This window comes from Alosa pseudoharengus, unplaced genomic scaffold, assembly GCF_046254945.1.
Source record: "Alosa pseudoharengus isolate Yale_2024_CS ecotype anadromous, Long Island Sound unplaced genomic scaffold, YU_APseudo_1.1 YU_APseudo_1.1_scf_7, whole genome shotgun sequence".
Taxonomy (NCBI): domain Eukaryota; kingdom Metazoa; phylum Chordata; class Actinopteri; order Clupeiformes; family Clupeidae; genus Alosa; species Alosa pseudoharengus.
Window position 1 is genome coordinate 4,634,621 of NW_027468859.1, and position 20,563 is coordinate 4,655,183.

Consider the following 20,563-nt stretch of genomic DNA (forward strand, 5'->3'; position numbering starts at 1 on the left):
TTCTGCAACCGACTTTATGGTTCAGCCAATCAGGACGCAGGGCGGGAGTTTCATAGATGTGACATAGCGTAGAAGCGACTGTGAGACTGTTATTAGCGTCACGGGTTGGCTTCGATGTGAGTGGTTGAAGTAGCACGTCAATAGATGACGGACAAGTGGCTTATTCAATCATATGCAAGCATTTTTTGATTAGGCCCAGCCTTCTGAAGCAACACTTCAATGGATCGGTTCCAGATGGATGAGTGGAGCTAGGCGGAGCGAAATTCATCTGGCTATTGTCAGGTTAAACCTGCGGACCTTATACTGACCTTATACGGACCTATGTGTGAACGACATACACGCACATTACAGAATCTCCGTGTGGTTGTCGAGTGAGGGGTGGGGGCTTGTAGATTTCACAAGATGCGAGATATGAGATGAGATGAGATATGCGGCCGCTGCCCGTCACAGCTGCTGTTTGTTTACAAAGTGTATAGTATGCATTATGTAGGCTAAAGAAGAAAAATCTATTGTGCATAGGCTAATACTTGAAGTAGTCACGTAAGTGCACACTTTAAATTGACCTACAGTATTTGTATGTGTGCTTCGAATAAACACATTTATCTGTTTTCAACGTTATGTAGCAGAATTACTTGGCTATGGAACCCCAAATCTGGTTTGCGTTGGAGAGAGAGAGCATGCACAAACTTTATGATACCAGCCAATTCAGTAGGCTAACTCAAGACTTCAAGGCCATCATACAACGTTTTTAAGCAACAAACTAAATAATAACATAACAGTGAAGTGGTTTGTTTTTTCATGGTTTATTTTTTCCAAAAGCATCCTCTCCCCATGTGTCTATTGCATTTACGTAAGGAGCTTGGAACAAAGTTGGGTTTTCTTCGTTTTCATTTTCTCTAGGCATATTTATGCTCAGCAAATATCTGCGAGCTCAGCAGTGAGGTCATGAGAAGGCTATCAATGAACAGAAAACCGTGTTGGCTAACAATTTATTAAATACTCCTGTTATTGTCGTCAATGACGTCGCTGTAGGCTACTGCCTTTTCAGCGCCTTCTGCTTATGATGATTCAGTCTTTTGAATTTGTTTGGCCTTGCCATGCAGTTGTAGGCTACAACGTGTCTTTTGCTGTTCCCTTCATGTGTTCTATCAAAATGTTGTATGCCCTCATGGACAGTAGCTCCGTGATGTCTGCATCTTTCCAGGTCGGAGATTTTCTGGACAGCACTATGCCACTCCATCATAACACTGGCATTTAAGTCAGATTTAACCACATGGACACACGAAAGAAACGTCACCGACACGCCCTCTCACTAGGTGTGAATTTTAACCGCATGTTCTACGCTTCTTTCAGACACAGCACATTTACATAATGTCCGGAGGAAATACTAGGGGTGGAGTATGTCTGAAAGCGCTTTGTGTGTGATGGTAGTGGTGTGTGTGATGGTGGTGTGTGTGTGTGTGTGTGGTTTGATTGGTTTTGCCTAATGACATACATACAAATGTCAACCACCCTGGATATGTCAACTGTCTAATAGCATAAAATGACGAAATACAAAATCAGATGATGACAAGTATGAAGACGACAATATGGTTTTAAAAAATGTAACGTGTTGTAATGTTTTGGCTTTGAAATGTGGTTTTGGATGCTGAAAAGGTTTTGAACTATTTGTATTGTTCTTGTACTTATTTATTTACATTATATTTGTTGTTTTATTCCGGGACCTAATTATGACCGCCGCTAGCGTAGCGCTCATATAGGTTTAGTCAGAGTTTTTTTTCTTCCAGATTTATTTATTTATTTTCTTCAGTAATTTTGTGTCAACGATCCCCGGGACACTGAAAGACCCGGGCTGCATGAAACTTGGTGGGCATGTAGCCCCACAAGGATGACACGGAACCATTGATTTTCGTTTCTAATGGACAATAGACTCAAGTTTACTCACATTACATTTTTATTGGTTTCTATGGACAGTATGATATTCTCCCCATTCTCTATTCTCTCAATAGTTGAATGACTCTACCTAACCCTTTATATGCAGCTGATTATCAGTACTAGAGGAAGCAAACCTCGAAGTATCACCTAGTTATTGCCATGCATCAGTTTAGACAGGGTGCACTTTTTGGTGCATTCTTCCTCATCCAAACATACTGCTGTTCTATAAGCATGAACAAAACAGATTACTGAACCAAAACCATATAAATGAGTGACAATAGGTTTGTCATGATTAGAGAGCGAGAGAGGGATAGAGAGCGAGAGAGAGAGAGAGAGTGTTTAAAAATGGTGGAGATCTGTATACAGTATCTGTATGTAACTGTTAGGTCATTGCAATGATGGATCACAGCAGCAAATCAGCAGCAGTCGCCCGCATGTGTACATAAACCATAACATATTAATTATTCAATAGCAGTGATTAGTGGGTGGTGTGTAAGCTTTACTGTGTGTGTGTGTGTGTGTGTGTGTGTGTGTGTGTGTGTGTGTGTGTGTGTGTGTGTGTGTGTGTGTGTGTGTGTGTGTGTGTGTGTGTGTGTGTGTGTGTGTGTGTGTGTTATGTAAGTGACAAAATGAGTGGGTGGCATTATTACTGTATTTGTGAAGGATGAAAACCTATGAGTTTAAAGAGGGCTCAAGGTGAGGGGGAGGGTTTACCGTGTGTATACCTTCCTGTGAGAATACCTGTGAGTATGTCTGTAGGATCATAATTTGGTTTTCAACTGTTACATTGATGATTAATTATGTGTGTGTGAGAGTGTGTGTTTTACCCTAAGACATGAATGTGGAGGGCTTTCTTGATGTGTGTGTGTGTGTGTGTGTGTCTTTGCTAACCTGAGAAGGCATTGCTGTAGTATCGTGAGAGAGTCTGCATGATGTCTTTAGAGTGCTGTGTCCAGGGGGCGATCTTGCGGTAGGTTTTCACTCTGTGCACCAGCTGAGAACCACCGTACTGCAGAGACAGTGTATCTCCATGGTCCTCATACAGCTCCTCAAACAACCTACACACAGACACACACGTCGCTGGACTCGTACAGTAGGCTATTCCAAAGATAAGGTAGATATCAGGGATAATGAACACCTGTCTGGATATTTTACCTGACACAATCTGTATCAAACTGGAGCTTGGGCTTGTCAATCATTCCAAGAGCATAAAGCTGATAGGCCAAGGCGCACTTCCCCACCATAAACTGAGCGGTGTTTGTACGGTCCAGACAGTCTACACAGTTAGTCCGTAACACACCAGTCTACACACAGAAGGGAAGGAAGGAGCAAAGAAAAGAAAAGAAGAAAGAAAATAATTAATTCTAAAGAGAACACCTGCAACAAATGTTAATGTGATGGTTAGTCAGTTTTGAGAATATTTGTAAAAGTATTGAAGTCATATAATTACAGAGTGGCAACATATTATTTGATAGGAGCCATTATCATGTAGGTTATTCCCATTTAGGCAAACATATTCCAGTTGGACAGAGAAAGATAGAGGGAGAAAGAGAAAGATAGAGGGAAAGAGAGAGAGAAAGAGAGAGAGGGACAGAGAGAGAGAGAGAGAGAGAGAGAGAGAGAGAGAGAGATGAACCACACCTGAAGTCTGCCAGTTGATGTCAAACGCCCCCCTAAGTCTCTCCACCTGCAGGCAACACACATACATACACACACAGATCAGGTCTCTGAGTCATTCAAAGACCTTTATTATGTTCACTGCAGTGTTTATGGACTATGGTGTCTTTAAACCCACAAACCAGACAAAATGGAAAGAACACTTTGAGAGAGAAATTAAATTATATGATAGGAGATCTCTCTCTCTCTATCATGGGCACACTCCCTCTGACTCAAGGTAGGTAGGAATGAATGAAGGGAAGAAAGAAAGAAGCAAAAGTTGAAAGAAAGACATGAATGAAAAGAGAGAGAAAGAACAGTAGAGGGAAAGAAAGATAGAGAGAAAGGACGAGTGAGTGACAGAAACAGAACAGAGATGACATTAGACCTTCCCCAAACCCACCTGCCCTCTGCACAGACGTGTCCGAGGACATGGGACCTCGATCTTTAAAGACCAAGACTGGACAATTAATCAAAATGATTTTCTTATCAGACAAAATTAAGTTCTTGCAACAAATGTAGGCGTATCAGTTTGGAATTGTTGTTTTTTTTTTAGCTTTAATTATGAAAAACAAATTCATACATTATAAGTTCCATAAAAATGTTGAGTACTGATGTTCGAAAAACATATCTTGCCTTTTTCATTGAGATGCATTGTGCTAATGAAATATTGTATAGGAGTCTAGTGAAACCTGCCACTAAAAGCAAAATGATGAATTCCCCACCACAGAGCCCTTAACGAGTGTCCATCTCCAGCCTTACAAGCTGTTAGTCTCCTTGAAGAGTTCATGAACAAAGGACTGAGTCATCTAACAAGCTGGCATTCTCAGCTAACACGCCTACAGGTTTTATAGAGCAATGCGAGGGGAGAGGGAGAGGGAAAGAGCGAGAAAGAGAGAGAGAGAGAAAGAGGTATACGAGACCTGGTCAGATACATGACAATGAACAGGACTGTGCTATTCATTTATTTAGGGTGGCATGAGTGCATCCCTTTAGTCTGGTTGTGCTAAAGCAAGGGAGATTGGCCAGGTGTGTGTTTGTTTGTTTGTTTGTTTGTGTGTGTGTGTCTGTCCGTGTGCATCTGGTGTGATTGTTAGTTGTGACAGAGCAAGGCAGATTGTGCAGGTGTTTGTGTGTGTTTTTGTGTGTGTGTGTGTCTGTGTGTCTGTGTGTGTGTGTGTGTGTGTGTGTGTGTGTGTGTCTGTGTGCGCGTGTGCGTGTGCGTCTGCGTCTGCGTGTATGTGTATGCTTGTGTGCGTCTGCGTCTGCGTGTATGTGTATGCTTGTGTGCATCTGCACGTGCATACCTCTCGTCAGGCCGCAATCTGTGGCAGTGGAAGTCAGATCGGTTGACAAAGAATCCGGTTCTTTTCACCACGTTCTCCGCAATCATGCTCAGGCGATCCAACACATTACATAACTTACTGCATTGAGATTGAGAGAGAGAGAGAAAGAAAGAAAGAAAGAGAGAGAGAGTAGGTGAGGACACATAGCAAGGAGGAAGGAAGGCACATTTTTAGGAAAGAGGAAGGAACTTTGTGCTGGATAAATGTGTTCAAAGTGTGTGTGTGTGTGTGTGTGTGTGTGTGTGTGTGTATGGAAGTGAGGCTGCACATGGTGACTAAGAGTGTGGGAGCGTGTGTGTGTGTGTGTGTGTGTGTGTGTGTGTGTGTGTGTGTGTGTGTGTGTGTGTGTGTGCGCGTGTACCTCTTAGTGTAGCGGGCCATGTCCCAGGCGATGTAGTCGATGGCGTGCTCAGGCGGCAGGAACTGGTTGAGGTTAAGGACAGCGGGGTAGAGCTCATCGCTCAGAATCCTCTCGTGTTTACGCTTCTCACGTTTCTAAACACAAACAAACACAACTGGGTAAACAAACAAACAGGCAGACAAACATGGCACGCAGCAGCCCAAGGAGACACTGCCACACACACCAAACACACAAGTGTCACACTACCCATCATCCCCTCCTTGTGAGATATGCAGGTTCTCTCATACATTCGCCAGGAGAGAATCATTTCAATTTGTTGTAAGTGATTGTAAGGACAAATCAAAAAATATGTTTTTGTTTTTTGTTACTAAATCTACATTCTGGACCATATCACCACAGAGGGTCACATTTTATTTAGTGGCTTTAGGAGGCTACAATATATTTTTGTATGTACCGAGGAAAGTACTGGAGAGTTTTTTTAAGCTGCATAACATGCCAAGAATGTTCTAGAGCTTTGGAATAGGCTTTTACTGTTGGCAAAGAGAAGTAAATCAATGAAAGAATTTACAGGCTGCAACACACACACACACACACACACACACACACACACAGAGCACTAGACAGACACACATACAGAGAACAAACAAACGTTGGTTGAAGGACAGGGTGAACCAGGTCCAGCTCGAACCAGTTCGCCCCAGTGGCTGTGGAGGGCAGTGAGGCTTTAGACTTTCCACGGTACACACACCTACACGCAGTCAGGCATAAAAAGAAAACATCATAAAAAGATAGCGCTCTCACTCTCCATTTCATTCTTTCTCTCACACTCTCATACACTTTCTTCCTCTACCTAATTATCTAAGCTTCTCTCTCTATCCATCTCTTTTCTTTCTTTCTTTCTTTCTCCGTGTTTCAGTGTCTAAGAGTCTATGCAACTCTCAATCACTCTCTAGCCCCGCCCCCTCTCTCTCTACCCCCCCCCTCTCAGCATCTCTACTGACTGCAAGCTTGATTAAGACCAAAGAACAGAGATAAATGCTAACAATAACAAACAGGGAAGACACCTACTGTATTAGAGAGTAAATCAAACAAATACAATATTGTGGAGAGCCGCCACAAATAAGTCAATGTAAGTGAAACACTGTTAAGTCCCTGCACTGGCTTTCAGTAAGTCACAGAATTTACTTTAAAGCACTACTGCTTGTTTATAAATCAGTAAATGGACCTAAATACCTATCAGACATGCTTCAGCAGTACACAGTTTTAAGTCTAGACTTAAGACCAAACTGTTCTCAGATGAGTTACAAATTCTGAATCTGTCCTTAAATTATTATACCTTGTGTCGACTTTGTGTAAAATGTGTAATGTGTAAAATTTTGTCTTTTTAATTATTCTTTATTTTTAAGTGATGTTACTTATGTGTAGCCTGACGAGCCAGACCCACATTAAAATGTAGGGTCTGGGCACTCACCGTTCGCAGTGCTCAGTCCGAGGGGCGGGATAATCAGTTGTCTTTCAAATTCCCTCTGCACGCAATAGGACAGCGGCAGCGCTATGAGTCCCATACGTTTCCCACCAGCGGAGCTAGTTGGCTAGTTCAAACGTTTGCCAACTTAATAAAAGCTTAATTCGTGTCACACTGTTCGCCAGCAGCAACATCCATCTTATTTGTTTTCAAGTAGCAGGAAATTCAAGCCAAACCGTTGCAACTCTGCCATCAATCATTATGTTAAGCCAACCTAACAACTCTATACACGATTTCATTGGCCTGATTAAGTTTCGATTTTTGGAGCTCACAAGCCAACGGAGAGTTGCTAGACTAGCCCTGGCAGCAAATGTAATTTGCTGCCGCTAGGGGCGCGTCTAGATTTCTAGGCTAACTTATGTGTGTTTTATGTTTTCTTTTTCATTATGATCTTTACTTTTTAAACAATTAGGTCATCTATGACATGACCTAATATGCTGAGGAAATAAATTCAAAAGTGCTTAGGGAAGAAGTTTTTTTTTCACATACAAGGCATTTCAGGCCACAGATATAACCTAGGGCAGGGGTTCCCAAACTTTTCCACGACAAGGCCCCCCAAATACCACTAGGTTCTGGCCAAGGACCCCCTTGATGTTTTATTAATTAAACCCATACATAAAAATACATTAAGCTAATCTAATAATTATTTTAGCCACCACATCGCGATGGAGCATTCAGTGTGTAAAAATTTTATTTGGGGCTTTCTGCTATATGAGAGCCATCACTATATTATTATTCCCAGTCATTATCATGGGAAATATGTTCAGATATGCGTCACATTATTATAATGGCATTGTATAACAACCCTCATAGTATATTTTAAATGTTTGAAATGTATTTATTTCTTGCTTTTATTTTTCCCTCCAACTTGCTGAGGCCCCCCTGGCACCCCCTCCCGGCCCCCACTTTGAAAACCACTGACCTAGGGGACACAATGAAAATAAATTAACACTCCCCTCAATGTCAACACTTATTTCTTTGCATTGATGTGCGACTACAGAGTTGATGAACTCCGGTGATATGCCAATTCCTTGCTGCAGACATTGCAGAGGACTTTATTTTCAACACTTTATTTTTTATCAACACCATCAGGCCGTTTTTTAAAAGTAAATGTTCCAATCAATGATCCAGGCAGCACGTTTTCTTCTCTCTCCTTCATTTTACAGTCTAATTTTTACTGACTAGAACGGCTCGTGGTCAAAGGTCATACGGAATCGATTAATCTGCACTAAATTTTTTAATCAGTTATTTTTTCTCAAATTAATTAATCGAAATGAATCAGTTATTTTGACAGCCCTAGTAATTACGGCTGAAACTTATAATTACTGCTGTCAATGGCAACAGGTTTTGTGCTTCTGATGTACGTCTTTCATATCACTCCACAAGTAGTCCGGTCACTTCTTGCAATGGAACTTCATTCAAAAGTGAAAGCAGACAGTTGACCAGCTGTGTTTTAAAGAATGTTTGATTCAAGTTCAGCGTGACCATGATAAATGTAAAGAGACATATCATGTGGAGTTTATTTTTTCGTTTTGATAAGAAGCGGTACAATAAGCAGTATAATGTATAGAACACCCGTCATTATCAGGAAAATAAGTTCCTTCAGAGTGAAGCAAGACCCCCCCCCCCCCCCCCCCCCCCATAAGGCCCTGTCGGGACTTATTTTCCCGTTAATGACCGGCGTTCTATACATTATCCCTTACTTAATAAACAATATTTTATTAATGTTGTGCCAATATATGAGGTCTCCACGTATAATGGGCTTGAAGATTTTAAGTATTAAACATAGGAAGGTTGTGATTTTCAGTCATTTGCAAACAAATAAAATGGTATGTGTGGTAGCTACTGTAGTAGGCACATGGGAATCTAAGTGGTAGTAGCTCAGAGTATAGGTATTTAGTGTGCATAGTGCCAATATTGTACCATAGATAAATAAATAGTGTCAAAATCATTGTTTTACTTCAGGGACAAGAATGAAAATGCATAAGTATACAATGTAACCAAGTAAGTGTATTTATCTATGAAGTAAACATGGTACATCATTGACACTTTGTACATGAAATAACTATAAACTAAGGTATTCCCACGTTGATTTTCTGGTTCCTACTACCTACCCCACATACCATTTTAGTCCTTCTAAAATGGTATTTGGGGTAGGTAGTGCATTTGTTAAAGTGCATTTGTTACGGAGACTTCAAATATTGGCTCGACAATAACAAAGTATTGTATTTGCAGACTAAATACTGATGGATGCCATGTGGGTACAACAAATGAGCCCCCAAAGACACCAATTTCACCAGTTTTGCATTTTGTTCCAAATCTAGGGCCTTATATAAAAACGAATAGGCATGCAGTACAAACGTGTAATGGTCCAGTCATACAGAGAACATGTTTGTCTTCCATCTTACAAAGATTGGGCAGACTAGGAGTAAAGCTTTTTAAGATATTCATGTCCAAACATGGCCTCCATGATGAGACATTTTTGACAGTGTAAAATTGACGAAAATTCAAGGGTGAAAAAATGTACGAAAACGTTGATATGGAACAAAAATATTTAAATGTTCTAGGACCTAAATATTATGTAAACAAACCTTGAGGTGGTACAGCAACCATTTTCATAGATTCTGTATGATTTGACACAGAATGACCCATTACTGTTTGCTTTTGTTTATGTAAAGCACACTGAATGACATCTGTGTATGAAATATAAATAAACTTGACTTGACTTGTATGCATGTGTGTCTGCATGCATGTGTCTGTAAGCGTGCGTGCCTGTATGTCCACGTGATAAAGGACACCCGATAGCCACTGTCCCTAACATACACCCACACACAGGTGGGATTTTGTGTGACATATCCAATGTGTTGAACGTGAGGCTGGGGTTATAATCCTCTCAGTGTGTGTCGGCTGAGTCAGAGATACAGCAGTGCTGTACACACACACACACACTCATGTACATACTCAAATAAACATAAACACAGCAGCACAGACACACACAAACTCTCTCTTCTACACACATATAATCAATCTCTCTCTCTCTCACACACACACACACACACACACACACACACACACACACACACACACACACACACACACACACACACACACACACACACACACACACACACACACACACACACACACACACACACACACACACACACACACACACACACACACACACACACACACACACACACACACACACACACACACACACACACACACAGGGTGTAATGATCCATTGCTAGTACGATGAGTGTTATCAAAGTGAGATTGGCCAACAAGAAGTGATGCACTGGGAGGGATAATGCTGTGATTGGCCATCATGTTCAGCACACGGTGAACAGACGGGACTTCTTCAGCGGCACCAGCCTGCCAAGTGCACAGATATGGAGGGGACCACAGGGAGGACACACTCACAGACGCACCCTTACAAGTACCCTTACAAGCACCCTTAGAAGCACCCTTAGAAGCACCCTTACAAGCACCCTTACAAGAATCCCTTACAAGCACCCTTACAAGCACCCTTACAGACACCCTTAAAAGCACCCTTACAAGCACCCTTACAAGCACCCTTACAAGCACCCTTACAAGCACCCTTAGAAGCACCCTTAGAAGCACCCTTACAAGCACCCTTACAAGCACCCTTAGAAGCACCCTTACAAGCACCCTTAGAAGCACCCTTACAAGCACCCTTACAAGCACCCTTAGAAGCACCCTTACAAGCACCCTTACAAGCACCCTTACAAGCACCCTTACAAGGGCTCAGGGTGGGTAGGGGAAATAAGGAAGAGTCCACGCAGAGCAAATGTACAGTTAGGAACCCATGGAGGACACAGACATACATTGCAACTGGAAAGTTTTCAGACCCTTTCAAGTTTTCCACATTTTGTTATGTTTCAGAATCATCTTAAAATTTCTCATCAACCTACACACAATACTCCACAAAAAAAGCAGGCGTTTGGAGTGTTTTGTAAACGTAAAAAAAAATAAAAGACTGATATATCCCATTTACATAAGTATTCAGACCCTTTGTTATGATGCTTACAATTGAGCTCCGGTGGTCCTCAATGGTCCTTGAGATGCTTCTACAACTTGATTGTCCAGCTGTGCCTAAATTAATTCATTGTACATTATATGGAGAGGCACACATCTGTCTATATAAGGTCTCACAGTTAATGTATGTCAGAGAGAAAACCAAGCCATGAAGTTGAGACAATTGCCTGTAGACCTGCAAAACAGGATTGTGTCAGATCTTGGGAAGACACAGATCTTGGGAAGGATGCAAGAACATTTCTACAGCGTTGAAAATGCCCAAGAGCTTAGTAGCCTTCATTATTCTCAAATGGAAAAGTTTGGAACAACCGTCATCCTTCCAAGATCTGATCGCTCAGCCAAACTGAGTAATCCAGGACGAAGGATCTTGGTCAGACGGGTAACCAAGGACCCAGTGGTCACTATGAATGGAATCCAGAGTTCCTTTGTGGACATGGGAGAACTCGTACAGATTGACAACTATCAGTGCAGCTCTTCCACACATGGTGTAGGGAATTGTGGCCAAATAGTTCAATCTTCGTTTCATCAGATCAGAGGATTTTACTTCTCATGGTCTAAGAGTCGTTCAGGTGCTTGTTGGCAAACTCCCGTCAAAAAATGGCTTCCATCTGGCTGCTCAAACATAAAGGCCTGATTGGTGGAGTGCTGCACTGATGGTTGTCTGTGAGGTTCTCCCATGTCCACAAAGTATCTGGGATATGGGAAATGAGATATTTCAGTCTTTTATTTTTTTTATAAATTTACACACTCCAAACACCTGCTTTTTTGTGGAGTATCGGAGTATTGTGTATAGATAGACTGATGAGATTTTTTATTTATTGAATTCATTTTAAGATGAGTCTGAAACATAAAAAATGTGGAAAACTTAAAGGTATGTGTGTGTGTGAGAGAGAGAGAGGGGAGGGAGGGAGAGAGAGAGAGAGAGAGAAAGAGAGAGAGAGAGAGAGATGAGTGTGTGATGAGATTTTTGGTGTATCGCTCACTTGCAATTTTACATGAATTAGTTTATTACTTAAAGTTTCCACAACTTAACATCATATCGACTCTAGGCTACAGCCGCTACAAATAACCATACATTCTAACTTGCTAATACATTAAATCAGCTAACATCAATGTTTACGTTGCCTTGTGTCGGCTACGCTTGGTGAGCTGATGTTAAAGGAACACACCAACATTTTGGGAAATTAGCCTTTTCACTTTCTTCCCCAGAGTTAGATAAGAAGATACATCCCCTTCTCGTCTCTGTGCATTAACTCAGCTTAAAGCACGCACCGGTAGCATAGCTTAGCATAGTTTATTGAGGTGGGCAGTTCCAACTAGCCTATAGCACCCAAAAGTGACATACAGTAAGAGCACCAACATTTTATAATTTACATGTTAAGAGACGAGAAGGGTGTGTATCATCTTATCTAACTCTTGGAGAGATGGTGAATAAGCTAACTTCCCAAAATGTTGGCATGTTCCTCTAATAACTGGATGCTTTCGGCTCAGATGTTGAATCATCGTTGATGTGCTGTTGTGGTACGCCAGTTCAGTTCAGTGCTTTGCAGTGGACACATTGCACTTTGTCTTCTTTTCTAAGTTTGAAATGATCCCTAAACTTTGGACGTTCTCTGCCTTTTACGGATGGTTTCTTGGCTCCCCGTCATTGTGGCAACTTAATTCTGAAAGTGGTGTCCGGCTTAGTAATAACAGTCAGTGGGAAACAATAATCCCTGAGCTGAGCAGGCCACATAACGGAAATGATAGGAATTAAACGAAGCCTCGTTTCAGCCCTAATACAAGTGTGAACATAGCCTAAGGTGATGGTGTCCCCACCATAAGAAGAATCAGGGGGACTCAGGAGAAGGACGCAGAAGGACTGACCTTGACCAGGTTGAGGATGATAATGGGTGAGCCAAAACGCCGGAGCATCTGATCAAAGTGCAGCCCAGCTACATGGGCATATGGGTCCGCCTGGTCCACTGAGAGTCAGAGAAAGAAAGGGAGGGAGGGAGAGAGGGACAGAAAGAGAGAGAGAGGGAGAAGGAGAGAGAGAGATAGAGTGTGACCAATACAGACAAATAAATTCAAGTACACGTGCACACACAAGCATACATTCATACACATACGCAGAATCATATACTCTTTTTTGCTATGTATCTATTGACGTGTACGTGTGACATTTTCAGATTTATTGTATCAACAATTGCTATGGCAATATAAGTGACCAATAAAGCATTTTGAATTTGAATTTGAATTGAGGGGTTGGGGGGTAGAGAATGTGAAACACAGAGAGAGGAAGGAAGTGGCCCGATTACCCCCTCCTCCCACAAACACACACACACACAATTAATATACCTTTTTTATTACTACTATTTCATTCATTCTTTAAAGTTGAGCTGGCTCTTGAGCATAAGAAATGTCATTGCTGATGAAAACAAAATCATTTTAGGAGTACATGAGACTGAACTTGAACTACACAAGTTGAAGTGGTGATCTTCAGTAAGAGAGCTGCAGTTAAAGCACTGCACCCTGCGCCCTTTCTCCTCTCCTCTGCACCCGCCCCCAGTCCCCCCCGCAGGGCTCTCTTGTTCGTTACCGGCCTTTCCGTGGCCGTCTGTCTCGATGACCTTGCTGCACTCACAGGACCACATGGTTTCGCAGGTGGCCCGTGGAGCCTTGACATGGACGTAGAGGGGGCCGCGCTAACCTCTCATTTTCACCCCCGGTTTGTACTTTAACACTGTTTGGCTGTGTAGGATCTGGAATGTGTGTCAGGGCAGTGAGAAAGTAAGTAAGTGGCTAACTGCTCATTTTCACTCCCATAAGCCTCTGGACACGTCAGCGGACAGTCAGTAGGAGAGAGAGAGAGAGAGAGGCCAGGAACACCTGAGGCCACGTCAGAAGATTGAAACCAGCTGTTCTCCCTGTTATGTGTGAGCGCTCCTCTTATGAGTGTAAGTTGAATAAAAATTGTTTTCAAGGAAGGAGGTATTAAGTCAAGCACACATAAATGTATACATGTGCACACAGACACACACACAAACAAACTCACATACACGCATGCACACATATCCTCTAAAACTCTCTCCCTCACACACACACACACACACATGCACAAACACGCACAAACACACACAAACACACACAAACACACACAAACACACACAAACACAGTAATATTCCCTCTCCCTCTCACACACACACTTACAGCGTATGGGTGGTTTGGGCATCATGGTGGAGATGTCTTGGCTCCAGTAGAGAGGCACAGATCCCCGCACCTGCACATAAGACGAGTAGCTGCCTGCCGTGAACGACATCACCGACGCATCGTGAATGATCTGCTCCGTTTCAACCTCATTGGCCACGTCTCCCTGCGCACACACACGCACAAATCATTGTATTGATTGACTCTATAAGCATTATACAGCCTTATTCATATCTCCTATAATTTAGGTGGAACATTAACAAGGTTACTTTAGATGGATATTTACAACAACATCTATAAACATAATGCACAATATACATTGCATGATTGGTAGCATTTAATACAAAGCTTGTTTTACCCAAGCAAACATACCCAATACAAGAATGGTAGACAACACATATTGTCCCAAAATGTGACTTGAGGTTCAGTCTGAAAATTATTAACAGTGTTGACGTTGTAATAGGTTGCAGAGAAGGTTGTTACATGTTGAGACTGTCCAACACTGGTGTGCGGGAGTGAGATGGGCTTGTCGTGGTTATGTGAAACAGTAAGGGTGTTGTCATGGTGATGTGGTTACCTCACAGTTGGCTCCCCTCTTGAGGAAGCGGGTGCCAGCGAAACGACTGGAGCGCCGAGCAATCAGACTCACGTGCACCGGCCGCCCGTAAATCAACAGCTCTGCGGCAGCAGGGTTAGGGGCAACACACACAATGGTACACACACACACACACACACACACACAAAGTACACCTCAAAACACACACGTATATACATTAATGTACAGACACAGAAACAGTCTTAATATGACAAAATACGCAGAATAATAATAATATACTTCAGCACACAACACGTTACATTTATATAGCGCTTTTCTCCACACGAGCACATGAAGCAAGCTGACTCGCCTCGTACTTTCTCTTTGTTTCTCCCCACACCCACACACTGTGGAAGTTAGAGATATGCTCACATTTCTAGCTTTTCATTGGCCTGTTATTCAAAAGTGAAAAATATACTTATATAATTATTTTTTCTTAATTCTACGTTAATTAGCTTTGAAGATTATGTACAGTATGAGGCTAAAGGCACATTCTTTGGCTATGTACAATGCAAAGTATTTTCCTGACACAACTCAAACTGTTCATAATTGAAACATTTCCATTACAATAACATGCTTAATATGAATCACGTAAATCAAAACATTCTAAAAAATAAACAACACTGCCTTCTGGCTAGCACACTTTCTTACTATCAACACTGCAGCTGTTAAATGTCTACTTGAGTTGTTTTTTAAAGGATAACTTTTTGTTATTTAAATTACAAGTTATTACAAGGTTTTTACAAATTACATTAGTTATTATTACAAGGATAACTTTTGTCCATGAGCTTTGAGGTCAACCTCCTTAGGGAGTCTGGAGTAATAACATTTTTTTCTTATCATGAGCTCTTTTATTTCCTTTGTATGTAATCCATCAAGAATGTCCTTTTTATCCAGTTCTAGTTCTATAAATAGTGGTAAGACATTGTCTAAGACAAACATGTTGCTCTCATGGTCATTAGGATGCTTGTGTGATTGTAACCCGTCTCCAGCGTTGTGAATAAAGCTTTGTACTCTGCCGTACGGTCGACTTGCTTGTGCAATACTTTCTAGCGAGCACACTTTCTTAAAATTGTTAACGACCAGTACAGAGACAAGTACTTGAGTGTCCTCAAGCTGCCCCTCACCACTGACCAAAAGCTAGCTGCAAAAGCTAGACTCCAGATGACGCTGAACGAATCCGGAGACTTGATGGTGAGCAATAACACACCAACCTTGGCAGCCTTGCGCAAATGGAAAGCAGCCAGAGCAGTGGAGGAGGCAACAGAAGCTCTCAGACATGCTGACAACATGGGAAATGTACAGCATGGAAGAGCAGCTAGCCGCCCTGCGTGGAATAAGGCGGAATTACGGCCTCATGAGCAGGCCACAAAGTGGGCCTGCGGGTAGCCATCAAAGCCATGTCGGAGGCAGCAGAGAGAGGCAGCCAGTGGCTGTGGAAGAGGAAAGACCCCCGCTGGGCATCTAAGTAGCGGGTTAAAATGACAGGGGGGGGCAGTTCTGGTACGCCAGAATTAACTGTCGAGCCCTCTGGAGGCATCGTGGGCTCATCGACGAAACACTGAAGAAGGAGCATTGGTAGTTCTTAGAACTGTTTAGTCCAATGCCCAATGTCTACATGTACTGTATGTACAATAGTAGACCCTCCCACACTACCTGCATTACGGGTAGGGTTACAACAAATGATTATATTCATAGACGATTCATCTGTTGATTATTTTCTTAATTGGCCGGTTAGTTACTTGATCAATAAATAATAATCGTTGTTTCACAAAGCCCAAGATCAAGTCCTTACAAGAATTTTGTCCACATGCCAAAGATGTTTAGAGGAGTACCAGCAGGGCATGAAATTGGCACCCGCCCACACGCCAAATGCGGGTAACTTTTGTGATTGGCGGGTGAAACTGTCAATGTACCTGCCACGTTAGCGGGTAGCCAATAAGACAACACAACACTGAGCAAGGAGATGCACTGTCCAGATTGCTGTTTGTAGGCTCGGAGAAAGCGAGATCAAACCAATTTGCAGGGGTGGGTAGTACGCGTTACATTTTTTTTTCGAGGAACGGCAAACGACTTTCCTTTTTCAAAACGGTAGCCTACTTCTACTCTTACTCAAGTACATTTTTGAGCCAATAATCTACTCTTTTACTCCGCTACATTTCAATTGCCTTACATTACGAGTACAAGTTTATTATTGGAGAAAGTATCTCGAAGAGGGAAAAGCGCACCTCTCCCAGGAGAAAAGAAACAGGGCTTCAGATTGCGTTAGCCCACGATTATAAAAGTAATGCCTGGCCTAGCTAACAGCTCAGTTAACACAATGACGTACAGTTGCTGCATCTTCTGGCGAGGCCGCCAGAGTAGCAACGAGACTAGAGGTAGGCTATGACATGACACGGAAACTTTCATGTATATTCATTTCTGGCCAGCATCGTTCAACAATCACATTGGACAAGGAAAGTAGGCCTACAACTTAATTTACAAGCAAATCAAATGCACTGGAAATCGAGCATACAAGTTAAAAAAACCTAGCACTCATTTATGTTGCAGGACATGACATGAGACGGTCGGCTGAGAAAACCGATAGCCTGCTCTGTCGCTCTGCCCGAGTGGATATGCCTAGGCTATTATAGCCTAAATATAGGTCTACCCATAATATAGCCATTGTTTTTAGGTTACATTGTCTGTATGGTGGAGTTATAACCAGACTTCTAGCAATGCAAAGCAGAAGAATCAGCTGCAATGTATTGGAAGACTGCTTTTCAATCCATAGCCACGTAATGCTTATTATGGCTATGACAAAGTATATTAAATAAAATATATTTGAATTGGGCTTTTAAAATATGTTTGACTATATGATTAGCCTACAGAGGAGGAGAAAAGCAAATAGGCATAAAGGATACCAGTAAGTAAACATGAAAACATTCAAGTTTAAGAAGCTGCAATTAGAGAATTTTTAGGTGCTTTCCATAAATTCCTTAATTATACAAACTGATTAAACAATTACCAAAATAGTTGGTGATTCATTTAGGAGACAACAAATAATCGAATATCTGATTAATTGTTGCAGCCCTGTCACCTAACACCTATATGCATACAAATCCCCACCCTAGCTGCATTACAGGAGCCAAAAGGATACTGGACTGGCCACAGAAGCCATGGATAATGTAGAGGAGCCAATCAGGATGCAGGGTTTCCTTGACCTTGTCAAACAGACGACAATTCCATACGTACTTGCCATAGGGCTCATTCCTGACGCCATTAACCACTGCACACATCCACCCACACACACACACACACACACAGAGAAAAAACAAGCCACATGTTCGCATGGATATACACACACGTGTTGGTAGAGATATGTACACATGACTGAACATCATCAAAGAAACAGAGCAGGAAAAACAACAACAAAGATTAAAACACACAAACATAGACACACACAGACAGACAGACAGACAGACAGACACACACACACACACACACACACACCTTGCGTGGGAAGGCCCTCATCTTCAAAGATGTCAAAGCTGTCTTGTTTGCTGGTAGTGGTTGCCTCCACCTCACCCTCCACTCCCTCGTACGGAGCTCGCAACACACACATGTTATACTGCAGAGAGTGGCTCAGGTCGTAGCTGTAACTGTGTACACACACACACACACACACACACACACACACACACACACACACACACACAGACACACACACACAGACAGACAGACAGTTAAGTTAAACCCTTCTATCATGTGTGAGTATGGACATTCAATTTTTAATAACAGATATTTCTGTTTCTTAGGATGTATCTGTTTGCATGTGTGTTTGCATGTGTGTGTGTGTGTGTGTTTGGCAGTCAGTTGTGATAGGAGTGTGTATGGAGTGCTACTGACAAACATATGTCACACCCCATGACGGCCTGCTGCTACTGCGTCCACATTCAAAGCCACATTCTGTGACACAGACAGACAGACAGACACACATATACACACATACACACACACACACACACACACACACACACACACACACACACACACACACACACACACACACACACACACACACACACACACACACACACACACACACACACACACACACACACACACACACACACACACACACTATATACGCGTTATATAATCGATTGTGCCGCCTGCTTCAGAGGCCTACTTCAAACCTCTGCATTCAGATCACTCCAGAGTTTATTACAGATAATCTAAGGGTAGATGAGGCTATTCAGTCGCCCTTGGTGACCTAACGGAACTCGCTCCTCTATTCGGTGCGTCTGTGGATCTGTCTGCATCCATCTCTATCTCTTCACACTCACTCACACACACTCACACTCACACACACTCACACACACACACACACACACACACACACACTAACCAATCTCTCTCTGGAGAGCTATGACATTTCTTCTGCAATCTCAGGTTATCACTTCATTATTATTCCAAATGTCAGACGACGTTCCTCTCCGCAGCCTGACCTGATGTATCACTCTCACACACCTGTGTATGGTGGGGTTTCATGAGGCCATGCAACCCTCACACACACACACCACACACACACACACACACACACACACACACACACAAGTCAAGTCAAGTCAAGTCAAGTCAAGTCAAGTCAGTTTTATTTATAAAGCGCATTTAACATGCACAGAGTGCAACCCAAAGTGCTCCAACAAACAAGACACATAACAAGACAAACGATGCCGGATGGAGCGGCGTAGTCGCCAGCGTGCCCATGACATCAAGACATGACAAATACATTTAAAAAATAACAAATACAAAAAATGCTGGACGGTGCGGCGTAGTCGCCACCGTACCCGTGACACCAAGACATACAAGACAGACAACAAAACAAATAAACAAATAAAAAGTGAAAAAAAAAAGAAAATATATTTAAAAAGGGGAAAGGTGATGTTAAAATTTGTCCAATTTCCAAACCAGCTGAAAATGTCCAAGGGCAATGATGATCCGTGAAAACTGCACAGAGTGTCTTCACAACCGATAGGCTAACGTTAGTCTGCAGTTGGCATGGCAGCTCGCAGGTCAGCAACAGCTCGGCGGGCACGGTAGATCTTTCGCAGAGTAGAGCCTAGGTCCGGCTGTCCCGAGAGATCCACTCGACCAGACAGTGAAGTGCACTGTTCACGGATGGATGGAAGGATGTCAGAGGCCCAGTTAGTCTGCAGTTGGCATGGCAGCTCGCAGGTCAGCAACAGCTCGGCGGCCACGGCAGATCTCCCGCAGAGTAGCCCAGGTCCAGCTGTCCCGACAGATCCCCTCGACCAGACAGTGAAGTGCAGCACCGCTCACGGATGGATGGAAGGATGTCCGATGCCCAGCTAGGGCAAAAGCTAGCCATAGCAAGCTCCCAATAGACAAACGTCAACGACGTTTCAGCTGACTTAGAAGCAGTAAAAAGGACTAAGAATAACACGAAAACTATCAAAAATAGCGTAAATAAATAGGGAAAACATTTAACTAGACAAACCAATACAAAAAATAAACATGACATTACATAAAATTACGAACATTACATAAAAACAAACAAAAACATGATGCCAGACGGAGCGGCGTGTCTCGCCAGCGTCCCCGTAACCTAGCATACCGTAAAACTCCAAATAATAGCCCGGGCTTTTATTTTCCCAAATCGCCAAACTGCACAGGCTAGTATTAGAGACAGGCGTCTATATGAGACAGGCCTTTAATTCCCTTTACACAAAACTTTTCCTCTGCAAAGATGGAAAATATTATCGAATTAATTATTTCATCTTATGTCTACCTATATGACTAGGCTATCTGATGAGAATTATGGATCATCATTCATTTAGTGTTGAGATTTTGTTCATTGTGAGATACAGTAAGATCCAAATAGCTGGAT

At 42.4% G+C, this 20,563-nt stretch overlaps 1 protein-coding gene across 3 annotated transcripts in view; it reads right to left on the reverse strand.

The window, feature by feature from the left end:
* The window catches only part of fig4a (FIG4 phosphoinositide 5-phosphatase a), a 96,133-nt gene that overhangs the window by 50,945 nt on the left and 24,625 nt on the right, over window positions 1-20,563 (reverse strand). For all 3 annotated transcript variants that reach the window (XM_076273412.1, XM_076273413.1, XM_076273414.1), the window contains 10 exons: window positions 18,163-18,311; window positions 17,810-17,938; window positions 14,653-14,753; window positions 14,079-14,241; window positions 12,752-12,849; window positions 5,299-5,432; window positions 4,899-5,015; window positions 3,577-3,622; window positions 3,091-3,239; window positions 2,827-2,993 (listed from right to left, as the gene is read on the reverse strand). In XM_076273412.1, the coding sequence (XP_076129527.1) occupies window positions 2,827-2,993; window positions 3,091-3,239; window positions 3,577-3,622; window positions 4,899-5,015; window positions 5,299-5,432; window positions 12,752-12,849; window positions 14,079-14,241; window positions 14,653-14,753; window positions 17,810-17,938; window positions 18,163-18,311 (1,253 nt within the window). The remainder of the gene's footprint in view (window positions 1-2,826; window positions 2,994-3,090; window positions 3,240-3,576; window positions 3,623-4,898; window positions 5,016-5,298; window positions 5,433-12,751; window positions 12,850-14,078; window positions 14,242-14,652; window positions 14,754-17,809; window positions 17,939-18,162; window positions 18,312-20,563) is intronic.